This window comes from Ovis aries, chromosome 5 (assembly GCF_016772045.2).
Source record: "Ovis aries strain OAR_USU_Benz2616 breed Rambouillet chromosome 5, ARS-UI_Ramb_v3.0, whole genome shotgun sequence".
Taxonomy (NCBI): Eukaryota; Metazoa; Chordata; class Mammalia; order Artiodactyla; family Bovidae; genus Ovis; species Ovis aries.
In genome coordinates, this window is record NC_056058.1 from 90,750,190 (window position 1) to 90,773,251 (window position 23,062).

The 23,062-nt window shown below is 39.0% G+C and overlaps 2 protein-coding genes across 14 annotated transcripts in view; both read right to left on the reverse strand.

Annotated features, from left to right (window-relative positions):
• ARB2A (ARB2 cotranscriptional regulator A) overlaps positions 1 to 23,062 on the reverse strand; it is a 407,046-nt gene that overhangs the window by 23,228 nt on the left and 360,756 nt on the right. For 2 of the 13 annotated variants that reach the window (XM_060415999.1, XM_060415996.1), the window contains one exon: positions 6,756 to 9,402. The exons of 10 other annotated variants lie outside the window; for them this stretch is intronic. In XM_060415999.1, the coding sequence (XP_060271982.1) occupies positions 9,227 to 9,402 (176 nt within the window). In that variant the 3' untranslated portion in view covers positions 6,756 to 9,226. Of the gene's footprint in view, positions 1 to 6,755; positions 9,403 to 15,235; positions 15,414 to 23,062 lie in introns of those variants that run through there. One more of the 13 variants, XM_042250752.2, reaches the window with a different exon arrangement.
• LOC101107597 (large ribosomal subunit protein uL1) lies at positions 16,016 to 21,856 on the reverse strand. Its single transcript, XM_042250756.2, has one exon. It carries the CDS (start codon positions 21,822 to 21,824, stop codon positions 21,171 to 21,173), a length of 654 nt encoding a protein of 217 aa, XP_042106690.1. The 5' UTR covers positions 21,825 to 21,856; the 3' UTR covers positions 16,016 to 21,170.

Genomic DNA, 23,062 nt, shown 5'->3' on the forward strand with positions numbered 1-23,062 from the left:
AGAAAGAAGACGGGGAAAAATATGAACACAGCTTAAGTGACTTGTGAGACAATATAAAACCATTTAATTTATATGTAATTGGAGTCCCAGAGAAGAAAAAAGAGAGAATAGGGCAGCAAAAATAAGTAATATCCATGAACCCCAAATTTTGTAAAAATACCAACTTATGTATCAAAGTCCAGCAGATCCTGAACAGGATGAATGCAAAGGATGTCACATTAGGCGCATCGTAGTAAGATCACTAAAACCCAAAGACAAAGAGAAACCTGACCGTAGTAAGATCACTAAAAAAGACAAAGAAAAAACCTGACCGTAGTAAGATCACGAAAATCCAAAGACAAAGAGAAACCTGACAGTAGCCAGGGGAAAAGGGACATGATACATATAGTTGAACAATGATACGGATGATAGCCACCTTCTCATCAGAAACAATGGGGCTAGACGACAATAAAATAATTATTAAAAACAAACAAAACAAGGGGAAAAGGACATCCTCACCAACCCAGAACTCGCCTTCCAATCAAAACATGCCTTGTAAAAATTAAGGTGAAATAAATGGATATACAAGTTTTGATAATATTCATAAAATGAATACTTAGTAATTAAAAAGAAAGAGCCAGTGATAAATGTGACAACTTGGAGGAATCTCAAAAAGAACATGTTAGGTGAAAAAAGTCAAACACGAAAGAATAGATGCCCTATATGTCATTTATAGGAGGTTTTTTTTTTTTTTAATCCCTCAGTCGTGTCTGATTCTTTGTGATTCCATGGACTTTAGCCTGCCAGGCTCCTCTGTCCATGGAATTCTCCAGGCAAGAATACTGGAGTGGGTAGCCATGCCCTTCTCCAAGGGATTGTCCAGACCCAGGGATTGAATCCGGGTCTCTTGCATTGCAGGCAGATTCTTTATCATCTGAGCCACAAGGGAAGCCCATATGAAATTTGGAACAGGTTAAAAAAAATCTATGGAAATATAAATTAAAATGGGCATCCCAATGCAGGAGTCTCAAGAGTCATGGGTTTGATCCCTGGGCTGGGAAGACCCCCTGGAGTAGGAAATGGCGCTGCACTCTAGCATTCTTGCCTGAAAAATTCCCTGGACAGAGAAGCCTGGTGGGCTACAGTAAATGGGGTCACAAAGAGTCAGACACGACTGAACACATACTAGCAACTGAGCTAATTAGTCTATATCAGTTTTGTTCTTCTACAGTCCTAAATGATTTAAAGTTTAGGACAAGAATATGTCTATAATAATTACATGGTGTTTGTAACTACCTCAAATAGATAAACACATCTAATAAATTGTAGAGACCTCAGTCAACTGTTACTGCTAACAAGATTACAGGATCACCTTATCTGCCTTAGGATGGCAACGTTTTAATTATGTATTCTTGGTGACTCTTTACGCGTGGAACTTATCATATCAACAGGGTGTTGGGTTCAGCATTTGCAGGAAGCAGTTCTGGTCTTTATGAACTTGTCGATGATAAAGACAGAGTAAGAGCACTTTATCATTAAAGGATTTGCAAAGCTTCCAGAGAATGTTAAAAATTATAGTCCCAAAAGGACAGTTCCGTAAAAATTCACCAACCCTTTTCATTACATACACTACTATTATGAGCCATTACATCCCAAGGCAGCAGAACTAATGGGCATATAATAATAATTTAAACTCTATGCCACTTTAACAAAATACACGACAACGAAGTAACGAAAACAGGCAATGCATATTATGTTTTCCAAGGAGAAAAAGAGACAAAACAGTATTTTTTATTCGAGTTGATCCACAAGTATTTGATGTTCAAATGAATTTGGGTACCAAGCTATTCTTACTCAAAAGAAGTTTTAAATGACTCAAGCAATTGAGGATCTTGGTCTGACAGAGCTAAATGAATTAACATTCTTTATTCTCCTCTTGGTTTTAGAAGAGGAAGAAATAGTTCTGTCATTGTCTTTTCCTCCAAGTTGAAATGTTTACTCCATTAGATTAAAATCACTGACTTACACTTGTTTTTAATAATCAAGGTAATACTTCTCAGTAACACAGAATAAATCCAACCGTCTACTAGGGTATAGTTTCTCACTTGAAGAAATGATCTGAATTTCTGTTATCTTTTGTTATAGCCCCAACTGTGATCAAAGTTAAGAAAACATTACATGGAAAAATCTTTAGGAAATTGGTTGAACTCATTTAGGAAAATTATCAGATCAACTGTGCGTTTACAACTTTACATGTTTTATGGTGAAGATGGTGCTCCACGTCTTTTGGTACAAACTAGCATTATGATTATTGCATTTACTAATTAACAACACTCAACCTTTCTAAAAGTTCGTTCCGTCAACCTCTGACTTTGCGGGACAGCAACAGGGCTGCTGATTTAAGGTTCTGTTAACAGTTTTGGAAGGCTCCTTAGAGCAGATTTTCTCAGAGGGATTAATGTGCCCTGTGACACAGAAAAGGAGGATTTCAGGGTGTACCATCTCCCAAACATATCTGACCAGTGTGCTTCTCTGGGCAGAGTTGCGTGGATTTTATTTCACAGAACACACTTTGGAATACTTTGAGGAAATATAGATATGAACTAGAGTTGTAGCAGGGTGAAAAAAAGAGAATAAAAGAAAGAGCAAATATTGCTTAAGTCACTTATCTTAGTGCTAGTTTCCTTAAATGTAAAAATGCTATTTGCCAGCTGTAATCCTGAGCAAGTCCTTTAATTCCTCTTTCTTTTTTAATCCATAAAAATGGGACTAAATCACAACACCACATTCACTGCAGTCTGTGATGAGAACTTAGGTACATGTACATAAAATGCAAGGACAGTGCCCGGCACATGACGCTCCTTGAAAAATAAGACCGACTGTTACTGAGTGTTTTGATGTGACTCACATGAACTGGGCTTCCCTTGTGGCTCAGGTGGTAGAGAATCTGCCCGCAAGGCGGGAAACCGGGGTTCGATCCTTGGGTTGGGAAGATCCCCTGGAGAGGGGAAAGGCTGCCCACTCCGGTATTCTGGCCTGGAGAATTTCATGGACTGTATAGTCCTTGGGGTCGCAAAGAGTCGGACACGACTGAGCGACTTTCACTTCACATGAACTGGATGCTTTTTTTTAAAAGATTTTTAATTGGAGGAGAATTACTATACAGCATAGCGATGGTTTCTGCCATACATCAACATGCATCAACCACAGGCATATACATGTCCCCTCTCTCTTAAACCTCCCTACCCCATGCCTCTAGGTTGTCACAGAAAACAGGCTTTGGGTTCCCTGCACCATACAGCAATTTTCCACTGGCTATCTATTTCACATGGTAATATACATGTTCCAGCACTACTCTCTCAAGGCTTCCCATCCTCTCCCTCTCCCACTGGGACCAAAAGTCTTTCTTTCGGTCTTAAAAAGACATTCATTCTCACCCATTCTCATACTTTCACAAAGTTTATTTGCAACTGAAAGATTCTAAGAACATCTGCTCATAATAAGCCTGCTTACCTTTATTGAATTCAGCCTTTAGACTTGACGAAGAAACCTGTCAATCACAGGAGCATCTTGACACTACTGGTTCCATAGGAAAATGCCACTTTTTGGTATAGGACTTGATAACTTCTGCTTTATCTTCATATGCATTATCAGATTCTGTCCTTATAACAATCTAGTGAGCTTAATAATAGAGAAGTCAACATTCCTAAGTCACAGAAATGAAAACTGAGGCCCAGAGAGGTAATATTATGAACTGCCCAAAGTCACAAAGCTGGCAAGTGGGCAGTGTCTGGACTCAAACTTGTGTTTCTGACTTTAGTGTCAGTATGCTGAGTATCTGAATGAATGAGTGACTCTGATTTTACATTTTAAAATAATTCAGTTCAGTTTAGTAAACATGGATTGAGTTTCTCCTATAATGCTATATACACTGTGCCAAGTGTGAGGATGAATCAATCAGACATGTTGGTCTTTGTCCTTGAAGAGCTTATCATTTAGTTGTATTCAGAAAAAAAAACAAAACAAAAAAACACAGGGAGGAAAAAAGAAAATTGGTGATTCTGAGTAGTTTTCTATGTAATGACCTTTAATGCTTCTTGGCATTTACTTCCCCAGAGGCCACTGGAAGGGAGTTTTGGTGACCCTAGAAAGGGCTTTGTGTAAGACAGAAAATCTGGAGAGCTTCCCCTGTGATGAAGCTTGTGGTCCTCTCTATGCCTCTTCATAGTATTCTACCACACGCTAATGGAGAATGCTGAGGAAGCATTTGCTATGGTTTCTATAACTCCAGCTTGAAATATCTTCCTTTCTTTGTGCCTATTCTTCCTTCCACAACAGATCACAGAAATGCATTTTGTACTTTAGAATGCTTAGTTGCGAGACAATCACACGAAAATGTATTTTCCTCTCTTTGATGTCTTTGTGTTTCTATTACATTATCCTCATTCCTTTTGGCATGCTCATGCTTCCCGAACTTTATTTCTTATCTTAGCTATACATTGATTCTTAATACCTGTTTGCTCATAGAATTACTTGAACACACCCTTGGCATAAGAACCCTCCATTTTTTTTTTTTTTTTAAATCAAATCCCTCCTTGATAACTGCAAAACTTTTATCACCATCACTTGGCTGTTTGGAAACTTTCCTTTCAAAAATCACTGATTAGTTTTCTAACTGAATGTGAGAGCCATTTTTTCTGTTCTAAAACGTGAGATCCATTTTTTTCTGTTCTGGTTTTCTGTTGCTAAAAGACACCGTTGATTACTTTCTCACTGACCTGAGAGCCATAGCTTCAGACTCAATCCTATCTTCTCGCTGACTCCTTCCTTTTGTGTCTGCTTCCTCCGGAAAATATCTGTTTGTAACTGTAGTGTTCTGGAGAACATAACAGGCTTGTAGATATAACCCCTGGGTGAAATGTCTAATTCTAACATTCTAGCTTTACGATTCTGTGTGGATCACCTTGCTGAGCCTCGGTTTGTTCATGTATAAAATGCAGATAATCACGATACCTATTTCACAGCATTGTTCTTGATGGCTCTATGAGATGTTATATGTGAAAGCATTTTATACATTTTAAAGTAAGATCCAAACAGAAATATTATCTGCCAGTTTCAGATAAGATGAGATATTTGTGTTCTTTACTCTCTAGATACATTCCCTCTAAGAGCTTACTTTTCAGTTATATTATCATTTGCATATAAATGACTATGTATATATATAAGTGGAGACTGGCTTGAGCCAATTTATAGGACAGATTTACAGTTAGAATATATTAGCAATGGAAAACTTAATGCTTTGCCTCAAATCCAATCCATTTCCCTCACTTTTCTTACTATGTTCAGTGACTCTATCATTCTAAGTGTTTGAGTCTTTAAATCTGGTATCCTCTTCAAATATTCTCAACTTGTTATCTATAGTGGACACTTGAGATTGCTTTTTTTTTGCAGTCCAGGATCTGGTTCTTCTTCCGAGTCTTAGGGAAAACCACAGTGTGTAAGTAGTGAGGGGGTATAGGTGTGAAGTATCTTTTTCAACCAGTTACCAGCGTACGAGGGAAGGTGCAGGAAACGTGGTTGGACGAGTGTGTTTTCATCACTTCTGGAGAAAACGACTCAGTCAGTGATGTCACACTACTTTATGGTACAAAGAGAATGGGGCGTCCCAGTGTGGGCACTAATGGTAAAGAACCCTCTTGCCAATGCAGGAGACATAAGAGAGGTGGGTTCAATCCCAGGCTCGGGAAGATCCCTTAGAGGAGGGCATGACAACCCACCCCAGTATTCTTGCCTGGAGAATCTCATGGGCAGTGGAGCCTGCCGCGCTACAGTCCACAGGGCCGCAGAGCCGGACATGACTGAAACAACTGAGCATGCGCGCACGCCCAAGGAGAACGTGTTGTTTCCAAAAAGTTTTATGAAGGGCAGTAGCAGCAGCAGGACTGGGCAGGCTCGAAGCATGAAAAAAAAAATTAGCTAAAGGAGCATCTCTGCTCCTTTAGTTCCTGCCCAGTCACTCCCAATCTTCTACCCTGTTAAATGTATACCACAACACTTAGTAACATCTGAAATAATACTTATTTTTTTCTTTACTTACTAGCTTGTTTTTTGGCTTTTACATTAACTGTCCATCTTCCTTGAGTGATACGCAAGCTCCTTCAAGGCAGAGGCTTTGCTGAGTGTCCTGCTGTATCCATCCCAGTGCCTAGAACAGTGTCCGGCACACCTCGGAAGTGCAATGAACATCTGCTGAGTGAATGACTGACTGGTAGAGTCTTCTGAATAGTGGGAATTCAGTAATGGTGAATTTTAAAAAATGAGATACAGCTATTTTCTGAGCTAAGTACTTAACTTCAAATGTTTTCTTTTCCAGAGAAAGAAATATACTATTATGAAAAAATAAAAAAATAAAAAATTCTTTAAATGCTTTTTGAAAAATGTAGATGCAAAGTTCCAAATACTAAAAATGACAAGATAATGCAGGTTTTGCTTCTAACCTGCTGATAAGCCTGTTAGTCTCAGTAACCCAATCATTCCAGTAAAATGATCATAAAAAATATGATTGTTAAAAGCTTCTGAAAGTATAAGAAACATAATTTTCACTGTGTATTTGCTTAAAAATGGAATTCAATACCACTTTATAGCTTCTGTATTAACAGGGTTCTCACTAAAAAGAGCTATTTCTATTCCACAGAAATAATTTTAAGGACTCATGTACAATTCACATTCATTTTGCAAAAGTACGGTAAAAAGAAGAAATAAGACACTGTTCACTATTTTGATTTTCAACGTATTTTCACATTTAAATAGAAACAAACACAAACAGAACACTCTACACATTTTTCTTTTGTTTCTCACCCAGAAAGAAAGACCAAAACTATCTATAATACTATACAGCGGATTCTTTGAAATTCGTTCAGGGAGGCAGCTTTAGGCCCCTGTATAATCACTTATATGGTAGAAAAAAATCTTTAAGTTCGGGAGAGTCCTGTGTTTCGGTAAGGTTTAGCAGGGCTCTATGTAAGGTCAGGGACCATGCAGGTATGTTTTCATTTTTGTACACCATCCCTTCTCCTAGCCAGGGGTTAGCTGCTGACTATTTGCGTACGTCATGCCTCAGTAAGTGTGAACTGCGGATACGGAAGATGAGCTTCTGTAAAAGGTGTGACTTCCATATGTCAGAGAGAAGACTGAGAATTTGATACAGGAGTAAGTTAACACTCTCCAATATCTGTAGATCTGAGATAAGATAAATGGAATATTGATACCATAGCAACTGTGGCCTTTCTCAGATCACAGTTAATAGTACCAACTCCCAACCAATTTGTATCCTTCTGAACTTGTTGGGAGGCTGCTACAGTCCTCTGAAAGAACGTGCTAGAAGTGGGAAGACGGGGACATACGTATGGTAGGCAAGATCAATGTTGCATTGAGCTACTGAACATCTACGAAGAAAGCTGGAGAGTAAGTTCCCTTGGGCCTTCCTGCTTATCTTCTAGAGGTGTCATGATTTTCCATGACATGTCTTATATTTTGTCAGTAATCAATAGAAAATAATGTAATACAAATGAAAATGATGATTACCTCACAGTACAGAGATGTTAAATTGAAAAAAAATTTAGTACCTTGTAGCCTAAGTACAATGTTGTCTTGAAGAAACAGGCTGAAGGATAATAACCTTAAAAGAGCTCCAAACATTTTCTAAGTGCCTTGTATACACTGGACACATGGGCAGTGGGCGTATAAAGAAAAACAAGACACAGGGTTTATCCTTGAGATTACAGTTCCAATGACCCCTTGAAAGGAATCTAAGACATACTTGCCTTATTCCAAACTGTACTTTGTGATAAATGGCATTAACATGAAATCTCAATGTTATACGAGAAGTCATATTTAGACACATCAATTCTGCCTATAATGCAAACGAGAGAGCATCACGTATTTCCCCACTGACCTGAGAGACTACTCCTACTACACCTCTAGAAAAGTAAACTAATGTAGGGAGTTTTCTGCTAAAAACAATAGTAATTAATTTGCTACATAATGTGTCCTATTTTCTTTAAAACAATGTCTCTCATTTTTCACAGAGTTTTATTAAATAAATGGCTATTATCTTTACTAGGCTAGTATGAGACTCCAGTCTATTCTCTGTGAAGGTTGAATGACTTTCTATCCAATTTTCAGTTATGTTTCTCCATGTTTCTAGTAGAGTACCAACTGTACTCTAGCTTGTCTGGCATTTGTTTTAGTCAGGAACACAAAAATGATCACCTAAGGCTCCCATCACTGGTTTTACCTTTGGATTCTCCAACGTTCAACTCCTGTCAAAAATGTGTTTGAGACAAATGCTATTTAAGAGATATGTTTAGGGCACATTTAAATTATCCATTTTCCAGATCTTTCCATCTTTGGTTATAGTAAAGTTACAGTAAGTCATGGTAAAAATTAATGTTATCTCCTATCGAAATCTCATCATTGAGCCATGATTTAATGTTACCTTAGAGTTTTATTTTTATTGTATTATATTTCTTGTCTGTTTTCCCTGTTTATAGGCCTTGATTGATCATCAATAAAAAAGTTAACAATATCAAAAAAAGAAACTAAGAAAATCATCTCATTTATGATTTCATCAGAAAAGGATAAAATACTTAGCAGTAAATTTAACAACAAGGTAAAAGATTTATACATTTAAAACTGTAGACACTGATGAAATAAACTGAAGAATACACAAATAAATGGAAAGATATTCTGCGCTCATAGATTGGAAGAATTAATATTGCTAAAATGTCCATACCACTCAGAGGAATCCATGAATTCAATGAAATCTCTACCAAAATTTCAATGGCACTTTTCACAGAAACAGAACAAACAATCCTAAGATGTGTACAGAACCACAAAAGACTCTGAACAGGCAAAGCAATCCTAAGAAAGAAGAACAAAGTTGGAGCCATCATACTTCCTGATTCAGAAATATCTTGCAAACATACAGAAATCAAAGGAGCATGATATTAGCGTAATCATGGGAAAATAAATCAGCAGAAGAGAGACTCCAGAAACAAATCCATGCATATACAACAAAAATTTCTTTTTGACAGAGGAGCCAAGAATATACAATGGGGAAAGGACAGTCTCCTCAATAAATGGGTTGGGAAACTGAACGGACACAAGGAAATGAATGACACTGAGCTTCTGTTTTATACCATATACAAAAATCAGTTCAAATGGATTAAGCACTTGAATGTAAGACCTAAAACTCTAAGAAAACACAGGGGGTAAGCTCCTTGACACTGGTCTTGGCAGTGATTATTCCGGATTGATACCAGAAGTGAAAGTAGCAAAAGCAGTCAACAAGGGGGACTAACTCCATCAGACTAAAAAGCATCTTCACAGCAAAGGAAACCACCAACAAAATGAAAAAGTAACCTACGAAATGGGAGAAAATGTTAGTAAGTCACATATCTCATAAAGGGTTAACATTCAAAATACATAAAGAACTCATAAAACGAACCCCCCCCCCAAAAAAAAATTTTATTAAAAATGGGCAGAGGAACATAATAGACATTTCCCCAAAGTAGACAGATACATGAAAAGGTACTCAATATAATCAAGGAGATGCAAATCAAACCCACAATGAGATATCATCTCCACACCTGTCAGAACAGCCATTTCATAGAGTCCTAAAAATCCAAACATAGCCACAGGAAAGGAAACCGGGCACTGAAGATCGTCTGCGCTTCCGTGAACACTGCGGCACTGTTCACAGTAACCAAGACGTGGGACTGACCTGTGCCCATCAATGAATGAAGGAAGGAGATGTGGTACCTATATTGGAATACTATTTCAGCCATGAGAGAGAAGGAGATCCTACCATCTGTGACAACACGGATGGGCCTGTAGGGCAGTATGCTAACTGAAATGAGCCGGACAGGGAAAGACAAACACTGCCTGGTATCACTTACATGTGGAATCTAACAGAGTCACCTCATAAAAACAGGAGAAAAGCACTTGCCAGGGGCTGGGGGATAGAAGAAATAGAGAGAGGTTGGTAAAAGGGTACAGACTTTTAGGATGAACAGGTAGGATGTATTAATATAACATGGTGACTATAATAGCTGATAACACTGAGTTGTGTAATTGACATCTGCCAAGAGAGTGTAACAAATACTCTCATAAAGAAAGAGGAAAAAGATATTTATGGTGATGGATATGTTAATTAACTAGGTAGGAGGAATTCTTTCACTATGTATATTAAATTAAATCATCACATTGTACACCTTAAATATCTTACCATTTGATTTGTCAATTATACCTCAATAAAGCTAAAAAAATGGAAATGCTAACTGTATTTTTGTATAATATTTTCATGGAATATGTGGCCTATAATGTTAGTCAGTGCTCCTTGGATAAGAATCCATGTAATTTCATTTTATTTTAACTTCAACCAACATTTTTTTTCCAGGAGTGAGGATGTGATGGTTAACAAGACACGTGCTCAATGACTTCTAGGAGTATACAGTATAATGTGGAAATAGACACCAAACAAGTAACTTTACAAATAATGGCTTGCTTACAAATAAATACTATGTGATGATTTCTTTGGTATTTATTACAAGGTAAATATCTTTTCAGATGGCTATTCAGATGTGTGCTTTTGCTTTTCAAGTAAGGAAGATATAGTTAGTTACTATTTCCTTTTTAGACTTGACTAGAGTAAAATTTCATGATAAATTAAAACAGCTTCTGAACTTATACAAACCTTTATTTTAACTGTTAAAAGTCAATGTGTCTTATTTCCTGCAAGGTGACCAAGGAAATAGAGAGGGACAGAGTATGGGGAGGGGACTAAGCTACAAGTCATACACAGAAATAATCACGTCTTCTTTAGGTTTTATTCTCAGAATTGTTTTATATATCTACTGTTCTATAAATTAGTATAAAATTATTTTAGAAGTTTCAACTGGAGTTGTCTCTAAAACTGTGATGCCAGAAATAAAAAAAAAAGAGATATTAATTGCCTTTAGCCCCATGACAGAAATAAGGGATTGATTAAATTTTATGGAAGTACCATAGTACATTTTATATTAAAAAAGCAGAATTTCATAATCTTTTGAAACTCTGCAATACTTTAATGGTACTTCTAATAGTGCCTAACACTTGGAAGGATTCCACAGTTTGGCTCCTATAAAGTGGTTTTTGACAGCAAATGTGCAGGAACCAGAATCTCTACTGAAACTTGAATCTGAGCCACCTAGACATCATGATGTTGCCCAAATGTGAAGTGGTTTCCATTGGCAATACCATAATATCTTCTCACTGAAGCAAGAAGCTTGAGTTTGGGGGATATTTAGCTACCAAAAGAAGCAGACATTATCTAAGTCTTGATTGGAGAGAAAAAAAAATTGAAAAAGACTTCCTGGCATTCATTCACTGGAAAATGAAGACATGAAGAAGCCAAATAAAGTTAACAGCTCTAAAGAGAGGCTAGAAATTGTGGTGCTCTGGAGTCCTCATCATCACTGCCATGCTCACTGATGCCAATAAACACTTACTAAGCTCTCACTGTGTGCAAAGTACAATGGCAGGGGCTTTAGCTGTGAAGGTCTTGAAGGTCATGGACTTCATATCATGCCTCCGCTTAACTCCTAAAGCTTGGCATGGGGCTTCTGAAGATGGCAGATATTCCGTAAATATGTATGAATTTTATGAATGAGACGGCAAGGGGCTTCTGGTCCATGGGGAGATAAAACAGAGGCAACTTCCTTGCGAGCAGAGGTTTTACCCCTTTATAAAGGGGTTAACCCCTTTATACTGAACCTATTTAGCACAGTGTGTAGCACATGACAGGTAACAGAAAACGGTCAATTAATCAATAAAGTGCAAATGATTTTATAGAAAATTCAATTGAGCACTTATTATGCTTTAGATGCATTGCTACACTGAATTCCCTCATGTTGGAGGCACTGTTACTGTCTCCATCTTAGAGATGACACAGCTAAAGTTTATGGAGGCTAACTAACTTGCTTAGTTACTCAGATAGTAACTTGCAGAGGCAGGATTTGAGCCAAGGAAGCCTGACTGCATTTCACCCTCTTCACTATCCACATGCAAAACAAGAAACGTTATGCACATGCAAAATATTTATGCACATGCAAAAAAGAGAAACGTTATTATAAGGAGGCATGTGTTAAAGGCCAGCTGAACGGCAGAGGTCATAAGTCCTCTAACTTTAGAGTAAGAAGTGGTTGCTGAGGTCTGGGCAGGAGGGAAAGCTTCATGAAGAAAGGGTAAATTGAAGTGGGTTTTGAAAGAGGGTTACACAAGAGGTTAAGAGAACAAAAAAATGGACAGAAATGCTAATAAGGTATTCCGAGGTCAGAGTTAGACCTTTTGGATAGCATGAAACAGCTCATACAGGATGGTAGGAGCAAGCCTAACCGGAGATTTAGCAGGAACAAGAGAGCAAAGAACTGAAGAATTTGGATTTCATTCTTTACATTCAAGGGGAGCCAACAAAGTTTTTTTTTTTTTCTTCATAGAGAAAGAGGTGTGAAAAGCCGCTTTTTAGGAAGCTGTGCAGGATATGATAAAGGGCGAGATTCTAGGAACCACACAACCAGTTAGGTGGAGGTGACGAAGACCTGGACTAAGGCAGCAGGAACGCAGAAGTGACAGATGAAAGAGCGAGCCGGCCGACGTGACCGACGCGAGGATGAAGAGGGGGTAAGTCGGCACCTGTGTGACACACACTGAGAACATCACTGCCAGAAATGCGGACATTTAGGAAGGAAGGAAGGAAAGCTGGTTTTTAAGATGACTTAATTTCTGATTTGAAACACTTGATTCCTATAGGTTTGAGGCACTTATTTCTCAAACAACAAACATTTGGGTGTTGTTATGAGCCAGAAACTGGGCAGGTACAAGACAGAACAGTGAGCAAGAAAGATATGGCCCTGTTTTCACACACTAAACTAGAGTTTATGTGAGAGGAGAGGCACTGAATAAGGAATTACAATAACGATGGTTGAGTTTTAGTATGATAATGATTAAATGCAGAGTATTAGGAGAGCAAATACTAGGAGCGCGTATGCAATCTAGTCTGGGGCTTCCCTGAGGAAGCGACATTTAAGCAATAGGCCTTGTTAGTAGTTTGATGTTCCATTTGAAGAAAGCTTATATACCAGAGGTGCCAATCATAACATGTGCTCATCAACCACCCCTTTTAGTGAAACTGCATTACTTATAGACCTGTTTCCAGGGACAGCAGGGGCCATCCCTTTTCTATCACATGACCCTGTGCCTCCTGTCTGCACCTGGTTGGGCCAGGGATGGACACTGATGCAGCCAGCTCAAAGGACCATCATCTCTGATCTGAAGCAAAGAGATGAAAAATAAAAAAATTTTTTTTCCTGAAGAATTTAAATGGAAGAAACAGACTGTTGGAGGACTGCAGCTGGAGTGAGAACTAGAGAGACCTAAAGACCATGGGTTTGCCAAGGTTCTCAGTGGGCGGGGAGAGTAAGCACCTTTGTCCATGAGACTCTCCAGATAAGAGTGGGTTGCCACTTCCTTCTCCAGGGCATCTTCCTGACCCAGGGCTCGAACCTGGGTCTCCTGCGTTGGTAGGGGGATTATTTACCACTGAGCCACCAGGGAAGCCCCAAGTAAGAGGAAGAAGTTCAATACATAGTGAACAGAAGAATTAAGAGAGAGAAATGAGACTTGACTAGGGAAAATGTCTCCTGGGAGACAACGGGCAAGAGTGGCTATTTCACACAGGAATATTAATTGTCAATGACTTTCCGATCACAGACAATGATTACCCTCACAATCACACCTGCTGGATTCATTTCACATTACAGCAACATTATAAAGTCTAAATAGCTTAAACTAAATTTTCAGTATAGAGTTCAGTTCTTAGACATTTCCTATAAAAATCTTTAGGAGACAAACTATAAATTCAATCAAAAGGGCTTAAATTGAAACACACTATATCCCCTCATGGATAAACTAAAAAGGAGATGCTGTATTGAGTTCAGCTACCAGGGTAAATAAATTAGTATATAGAAAAACAAATCTGTTCGCTACCTTTAAATGTCTTTAATTGTCATAATTATAGCATGCCTTTCTCAACACAGATGCATATGATATATTCTTAGGAAAATTGCCACAACTGTTGATACTTATACTCAAGTGTTGTATTTATATGCTGGATGCCATGCACATGAAATATATTTATACACACCTAACTAATGTCCTTGAATGCATGAGTGCTCGGCTGCTCAGACATCTGCAACTCTTTGTGACCTGATACACTGTAGCTCACCAGGCACCTTTGTCCATGGGATTTTTCCAGGCAAGAATACTGGAGGGGGGTGTCATTTCCTCCTCCAGCACATCTTCCCGACCCAGGGATTGAACCCGCGCCTCCTGTGTCTCCTGCATTGGCAAGCAGATGCTTCTTACCACGGCACTATCTGGGAATCCCAACTAATGTCCTTAGTAGACATCAATTATACAACTGTGCAAACAAAAGCATGTGACTTCCTCGTAATTCTGCATGCGTTACAGGAACACTGAGAGGAAAATCTCCAATATAATCACTGTTTCCACCCCCCAGCCCCCAAGAGCCACCCAGTGCATCACTGAGTAGAGAGACGGGATTAAGCAAGACTACTCTCGACAACTTCACCTTCGAGTCTCACCCACGGCTGTCTTCTTACTGTGTCAGCCAATCTCTGTATTCCTCAGCTGGGCTTTCCCTAGTCCCTATCCTGGTTGAAACCATACTATGGACAACCGTAGTCAATCAAGTGATAGAACGGTTAGATTATCTGGACTGAACAGTTTACACAGGCTCACAATAGGAACTTTTTGACACACTTACTATTTAGGGCTGAGGAAGGTACCTGAGGGCTTCCCTGGTGGCTCAGCAGTAAAGAATCTGCCAGTAATGCAGAAGACCCGGGTTCGATCCCTGGGTCGGGAAGATGCCCTGGAAGAGGGCGTGCCAACCCACTCCAGTGTTCTTGCCTGGAGAATCCCATGGACAGAGGAGTCCGGTGAGCTACATCCACTGGGTCACAAAGAGTTGGACATGACTGAAGCGCTTAGCACACAGGCATGCAAGGTAGCTGAGCTAGTGGTGCCTGTCCCCAAAAAGAAATCTAGAAGTTTCCTCTTGTTTTTCATTTTCCAGTTAGGCTAAACTCAGTGAATTACTTCAGCCAAGAGGAGATAAGAAAAAAAAAATAGGAGAAAATGAGTAAAGTGATTTTAATTGGTCAGGGGAAAAAAGAAGTAGGTTGAATATATACACACCCATTCTCTCCTGCTCCATGCCAAAGAGGCCGTACGATGGGCTGGTTAGGGAAACACTGGTCCAAGGGCATTCGTGACAACGGAGCAGGGCTGCCTCCTGCCAGACCACAGTGGAGCTTCAGCAGGGGGAAGCGGACAGGGAGGGAAAGTTCAGGCTTTGGGGACAATAAATTGTGCTTAACTACAAGAACACACACAAAACAAACAGTGGGTTGTTTTCCCACTGCAATATCAAAAGTTGCACTGGGAAATCATACCTTTTTGCCCAAGTGAAAGAAATTCGTTTCTGGACAGAATGTCTTCACCAGCGAAGAAATCGTTTTGAAAGAAATGAAGGAAGATTTTAAAATACTAACTGTATTATTTAAAACACTTAATTTTACTATAATAAGAGGAAAGCCTACTGAAGGGTTCATGAATCAAGCGTTCTGATAAATGTCAGTCCAGTAAGGTAGGTGTTATACTCTTGGTTTCTAACGTGCTTTAAAAAAAGTAACATGGATCATAATGTGAAAATATATACATATAATATGAATTACACAAATGAATAAAAGTTGCAGAAATAGGTACGCCAGGTATACCCTTATGACACATATTATAAAACCTTCACAATAAAGTAGACTGAAGGCATTATATCATTGTGGGATTTATTAATACATTTCTTAATGGACTGTATATATACAGAGATTTACCTTATAAATTCAGATTTGCTCATCTCTTTTTTTTTTCCTGTTATCTTTTTTTTTTAATTTTTAACTTTACAATACTGTATTGGTTTTGCCATACATTGACATGAATCTTATCTTGACATGCTTATCTCTTTTAGTAATGTGGACAATAATGAGTGCATGTTAAGTAATTTTACTTAAAAAAAAAACCGAGTCACAGATAACAGCTATATAAAATAGATTTATATAACTATCTGATTTCTGCATAGTGTCTATAAGCCACTATACATACCCCACACAGCAATTCACATTTACTTTGATTAATAGGGTATGTTATGGAGATATTATCTACAGTTCCCAACAAACCTGGACAACGACCAAGTTTGAAAAAACGACAACGCTAGTAGAATCAAGTGAAAGAGATACACTGGAGCTGAAGCACTGATGGCAGAAACAGAAAGATACCAGTTCCAACTTCAAGAAAACAGAAAGCACTCCTCAGGAGTTAAAACATGAGCTGACAGAACAAAACCGGGACAGGTACACGGTATCGTATACAGAAGCATTTCCTGTGTTAGCACTTATTTTACATGGAAAACCGCAAATAAATAACGATAAGAGATCATAGCATGTCTGATAATCTGTGACAACAGCTGTAGCCATGGGAGAAACCTGTCCGTCCTGAGCCCTGACCCGCAGAGTCTTTATCCGCCTGTGTACTCTCCACAGGCCAAGCATACAAAGGCCAAATGAGAATTTACACATGAATCAACGTTCTTTGCAGCATGGGCACCAGAGACATTTCTTTTCTCTATTACTGAGAGAAAGGCAGCCAGGTCTAAGCTTGTCTCACTAGAAATCATACAAGGGAAACAGCGATTTGCAGGAAAATGGCAGATCAGCAAAGGGAAGCTGTTCTGAATGCATGATAAAAATGGTAGCCACAAAGGACTAGATGAATATTTAGTTTGAAAACAGCGCTGACAGTCACCAGTGAGTCTTTATCCTATTCCGAACAGGTAGTGTCATACAAACTGCAACAGAGATACAATCCTGATAGAAGATTACACCAGATACCTGGGTGGGTATCTTAAAAGACTTCGGTCTTCATTTGAATAAATGTAAGACTCATAGATCCTCTGCATCCAGATCTTATACGGGGTACACGCAGTCATTTCACACGAATGACATATGGAGGGCATATTGCCCGCTTTGATAATTAGAAATAAATCAGTCAAGATGATTAAAAAAAAGGCTTGTTCATGAAAAACTGGATACACATTTCATACTATGAAACTTGTAAAGGAAAAAATATGTAGACTGTATTTTTCTCTAATCCAAACCCCTTGGTGCTTAGGTCAACTTGTAGAAATTCATAAAACTATCACCACGTTGCTATAGCCTTTCTTACAGGGACATGTACTGAATACTACTTGTTCTGGCTCATTTAATAGAGGAATGGAGATTTATCATTAAATCCGTGTTAATAGGCCATTCCAAAGAAGATTATGTAAGCTTCTAACAAATGACAGGTACTAACTAAATCAATAAAATTCATTTTTATTCCCTTGTTACCACTTCTACAGTTCTGTGCTTGCCATATTCCATCTGTTTCCTGGAATGCTTACCTTCCTACTCAACAATGCATATACCTGACTTTCTTCAAATTTGGTTCAAAGCTGTCAGTTTAGGAGCTTTTAACTTAAGGCTCCAGTCATGGTGTGGTGGTTAGATACAGCAGACCATCAGTAAATGCTGCTAACCACGTACATGGATTATCAATGGACAATAGACCAAAAATCTTTAAAATAAACTTTATTCATGAGCTGTAAATATAAGAAATGTGGTATAATTTGTGTTTCATAAAAGGAAAGTTTGAATTTTTAGCCTTTTAGAGTCCAGAAATGTGTCTGTAAACTTCATATCGCAATCCATGCTCTGAGACAACACCCAACATAAAGAGTTATTCCATTGTTATATCAGTTCATGGTCATGAGCTGTATCTATAAAACTGGCAGTGAATAGGTTTTTGACATTACTTGTTTCTCTTTATCTTTTGCAATGTTAGTTTTTTAACCCTTTCAACTGCTTTCCTTTCCTCTCTTCTCCTGTATTCCTCCCTTTAGGTTGAAGCTCTATTTTGCCCTCTCTCTCTTCTTGATAACCTATTCATTTCCCTACCTTCTGACAGTTTAGCACTTCTTGAAGTAAACGTTAGAATTTTCCTTAAACTGAAAGCTCGTAATGGATAAGAATTATATCTACCATTTCTATATATCTAGAATCTCCTATAGTGCCTCAGGTAGTGTTAAGTCATTCAGCATACTTTTGAGAACTCTCAACAAACTATGTATAGATGGAATGTACTCCAACATAATAAACACATATGACAAGCCCACATCTAACATCATACTCAATGGTGAAATGTTGAAATTTTTTTTCCTAAGATCAGAAACAAGACAAGGGTTTTCATTCTTGCCACTTGTAGTCAACAGAGTACTGGAAGTCCCATTCAGAGCTATTGGGCAAAGAAAAGAGAGAAAAGATCTCCAACCTGGAAAGGAAGAAGCAAAACTGTCCTTATTTTCATATGATATGATGCTATATACGTGCGTGCTAAGTCACGTCACTTGTGTCCAACCCTTTGTGACTCTATGGACTGTAGCCCGCCAGGCTCCTCTGTTCATGGGATTCTCTAGGCAAGAATACTGGAGTGGGTTGCCATGCCCTCCTAGATTCCACACCCAGGGATCAAACTCAGGTCTCTTACATCATCTGCATTACCACTAGCGCCATCTGGGAAGCCCCTTCAAATATATTACGAACATATAATAATCAAAATAGTACAGCGTTGGTATAAAAAGAGATAGATCAGTGCAACAGAGTCCAGAAATAAACCCATGTATATATACGGTCAATTAATTTTTGGCAAAGGAGTGAAGAATATACAATAAGGGAAATATCTTTTCAGTAATGCTGCTGGGAAAACTGGAAACCACTGTGCGGATAAGATATCTACTTTAATGCTCACTGCAGCATTACTCACAATAGCCAAGGCGCAGGAACCACCTAGGTGCCCATCAACACGGATATACACACACAATGAAATACTACTCAGCCTTAAGAGAAGGAAACTCTGTCATGTGTGACAACATGGATGAACCTGGAAGACATCATGCTGTGTGAAATAGACCAGGCAGAGGAAGACAAATACTGCAAGGTATCACTTATATGTTGAGTCTTAAGAACAAAAAAGAAAACAAACGTTGAGTTGCCAGGGGCTGGGGGATGGTGGGGGAGAGAGGGAAAGGCTGGTAAAAGGGTACCAGAAAAGAAAAAAAAAAAAATTCTTGAGAGATGCTAACAACTTAGGACTCTTAACAACACATTTCTGAAAGTAAAGCCATAATTTAGTTATTGGTATTCATTGACTTATTGAGTCAATTTATAAGTAAACTCATGAAACACTTGCATACAGAGGTGAGTTTCACAATGACAAGACATGACAGTGTCATGGAACGACGGACTGGTTCCAAATTGGGAAAGGAGTGCGTCAAGACTATATATTGTCACCCTGCTTATTTAACTTAAATGCAAGTACATCATGTGAAATGCTGGGCTGGATGAAGCACAAATTGGAATTAAGATGCCAGAAGAAATATCAGTAACCTCAGATATGCAGATGATACCACACTTATGGCAGAAAGCAAAGAGGAACTAAAGAGCCTCTTGATGAAACTGAAAGAGGAAAGTGAAAAAGCTGGCTTAAAACTCAACATTCAAAAAACTAAGATCATGGTATCCAGGAGACTCTTGAGAGTCCCTTGGACTGCAAGTAGATCCAACCAGTCCATCCTAAAGGAAATCAGTCCTGAATATTCACTGGAAGGACTGATGTTGAAGCTGAAACTCCAATACTTTGGCCACCTGCCAAGAACTGACTTATTGGAAAAGACCCTGATGCTGAGAAAGATTGAAGGCAGGAGGAGAAGGGGACAACAGAGGATGAGATGGTTGGATGGCATCACTGACTCAATGGACATGAGTTTGAGTAAGCTCTGGGAATTGATAATGGACAGGGAAGCCTGGTGTGCTGCAGTCCATGGGGTTGCAAAGAGTTGGACACGACTGAGCAACTGAACTGAACTGAGCTATGACAGACTCAAACATCACTTTGACCTCAGTTCAGTTCAATTCAGTCACTCAGTCGTGTCCAACTCTTTGTGACACCATGAACCGCAGCACGCCAGGCCTGCCTGTCCATCACCAACTCCCAGAGTCCACCCAAGCTCATGTCCATCGAGTCGGTGATGCCATCCAACCATCTCATCCTCTGTCGTCCCCTTCTCCTCCTGCCCTCAATTTTCCCCAGCATCAGGGTCTTTTCAAATGAGTCAGCTCTTTGCATGAGGTGGCCAAAGTATTGGAGTTTCAGCTTCAGCATCAGTCCTTCCAATGAATATTCAGGACTGATTTCCTTTAGGATGTACTGGTTGGATCTCCTTGCAGTCCAAGGGACTCTCAAGAGTCTTCTCCAACACCACAGTTCAAAAGCATCAATTCTGTGGCACTCAGCTTTCTTCACAGTCCAACTCTCTCATCCATACATGACCACTGGAAAAACCATAGTCTTGACTAGATGGACCTTTGTTGGCAAAGTAATGTCTCTGCTTTTTAATATGCTGTATAGGTTGGTCATAACTTTCCTTCTAAGGAGTAAGCATCTTTTAATTTCATGGCTGCAATCACCATCTGCAGTGTTTCTGGAGCCCAGAAAAATAAAGTCAGCCACTGCTTCCCCATCTATTTGCCATGAAGTGATGGGACCAGATGCAATGACCTCAAAGAGATAAAGTTTAGATGGTAAAGGAGGAACAAAGAAAGACTACATTAGATACTCATGACTCTATACTAATTTCTTTGTATATTAGTTTTTTTTTTTACAACTAAGTTTAATTTTGGGGGGATTGTTCTTTTTTTAATAAGATAAAGTTACCTTAATTTGAAAAATGATACAGAAATATTAAGACTATGTTGAGTCAATGGTATTTTCTTTGTAGGGCATAAAGGACTAGAATCTTCAAAAGCAGAGCAGATGCCTGTTCCCACTGTATAAGGATAACAAAGGAATGGGAATAGGAGTTTGGTTGACAGGGCTTTTTTTTTTTTTTTTTGATGGTTTAGTATGGTTTATTAAGCTGTGCCTTAGTACAGACGCTGGGGCTTGCCCATGGTGCTCTTAATGTACAAGGCCCTGACGTTCTGCCAATTTTTCTTGAGCAATGATACCAGGAAGTTGACAGCTAAGTGGATGTTGTACACAAGCTCATCATCTGTCATCTTCACGTGGCCAACAGCCACTGCCAGACACAGCACCTTCTTCATCTGGAACTTGATTGTGGACTTCACTTCATCAACTTTGGCCACCATGTTCTCATTGTGGGTCAGCAAGGAAGGGAACTTGCCAGCCTTGTTCAGGCCTGGGCCCAGGATTCGGGGGATCTGCTTGATCAGAGACTCTGAAGCCAAAAAGGCATCATATTTCTTGGCCAGCTTCTTGACCAGTTTCTTATTCTTGTTGAGTTTTTTCAGTGCCTCGATGTCCATGTGGGGGATATCCACAGCCTTGGCCTCATCACAATGCTGCTGGTCCCCCAAGACACACACGGAGAACTTGGGGCGGGGAGTGGACTTAAGCCTGACGGTGCCCGAGAAACGTTTGTCCTTCTGAGGGTCATAGTTCTTCAGGCTGATCTGAAGCTCCACCGTCTCCAAAAACTTTCTGCGCTTGCGCTGGTTCCCGTGCAGGACTTCCCGCACCGCCTCGTAGAGGGTGTCACGGGAGACTTTGCTGCTCATAGTTCCCTACGCAGCGATAACCGGAAAAGAGCGACAGGGCTTTTAAAAAGCAACATGGTGGGGAGAAAATCAAGAACTTCCCCAAATACCAATAGACAGCTAGACAGAAGAAAATGAAAATTTGAATCCATTTAATTCAATACATGTAAGATGTTATTTAACTGTGGTTTTTTTTTTTTTCTTTTTTTGAGTTTTAGGAACAGGGAACCTAAGTCTATACACCTGGGGCTATTTCCCAACTTCACTTCACTCCGAATTTTGTTCTCCTCTATCATCACACTTGGTAAGGCCCGCTTCTTATCAAAGTCTTCTCTCTTAATCTCATCATTCATCGTGTTTCCTCCTTATTATAGATCATCAGGCCATGAATGAGACAATGGATAGCTTTACTAGCATCAGTATACAACGCATCTACTCCATCTACCAGGTCTGTCAATCTGCCATGGGGGAAACCGGATGGGCCTGTAATTTGATGTTCACAAAAACAAGCTGATAATTACATAAAAATGTTTGCAATGTTTGAGTAATGACTTTGGATAACACTGGTATTCTCTAAATAAGATATTTACATATTCTCTAAATATTTAAGTATCTAAATTAAGCTGATGGGATCATAACTTTATTTTTGTTTTTTAAATTTTTTATTGAAGTATAGTTTATTTATAGTGGTGTGTTAGTTTTGGCTATACAGCAAAATGATCAGTTATACATACATCCACTTTTTAAAATTCTTTTCCCATATAGGCCATTACAATATTGAGCAGAGTTCCCTCTGCTATATAGTAGGTCCTGGTTAGTTTTTCATTTTATACATAGTGCTATGTCAATCCAAATCTCCCAATTTCTCCCTCCCCTCCCTTTTTCCCCCATAACCATGTTTTCTCCATCCATGACTCTTTCTGCTTTGGATATAAGTTCATTTGTGCCATTTTTTAAGATTCTACATGTAAGTAATACCATGGGACGCTTGTCTTTCTCTGTCTGATTTCACTCGATATGACAGTCTCTAGGTCTACCCATGCTGGTGCAAATGCTGATCACAACCTTTTTATGTAAACGCTTTGTATGTCTGAAGTAAAATACCAAATCTGTCCCTTCCCAATTAGGTTTTCCTTATTACTGCTGTATTCCCCACCACATAAAAAATGAAAATAAAAACAAACTAGTCTGCCAAAGTATATGAACAATACACCAAACATACAAATGTTACCTTTTAAAAAGGTGATGATGCTCAACAG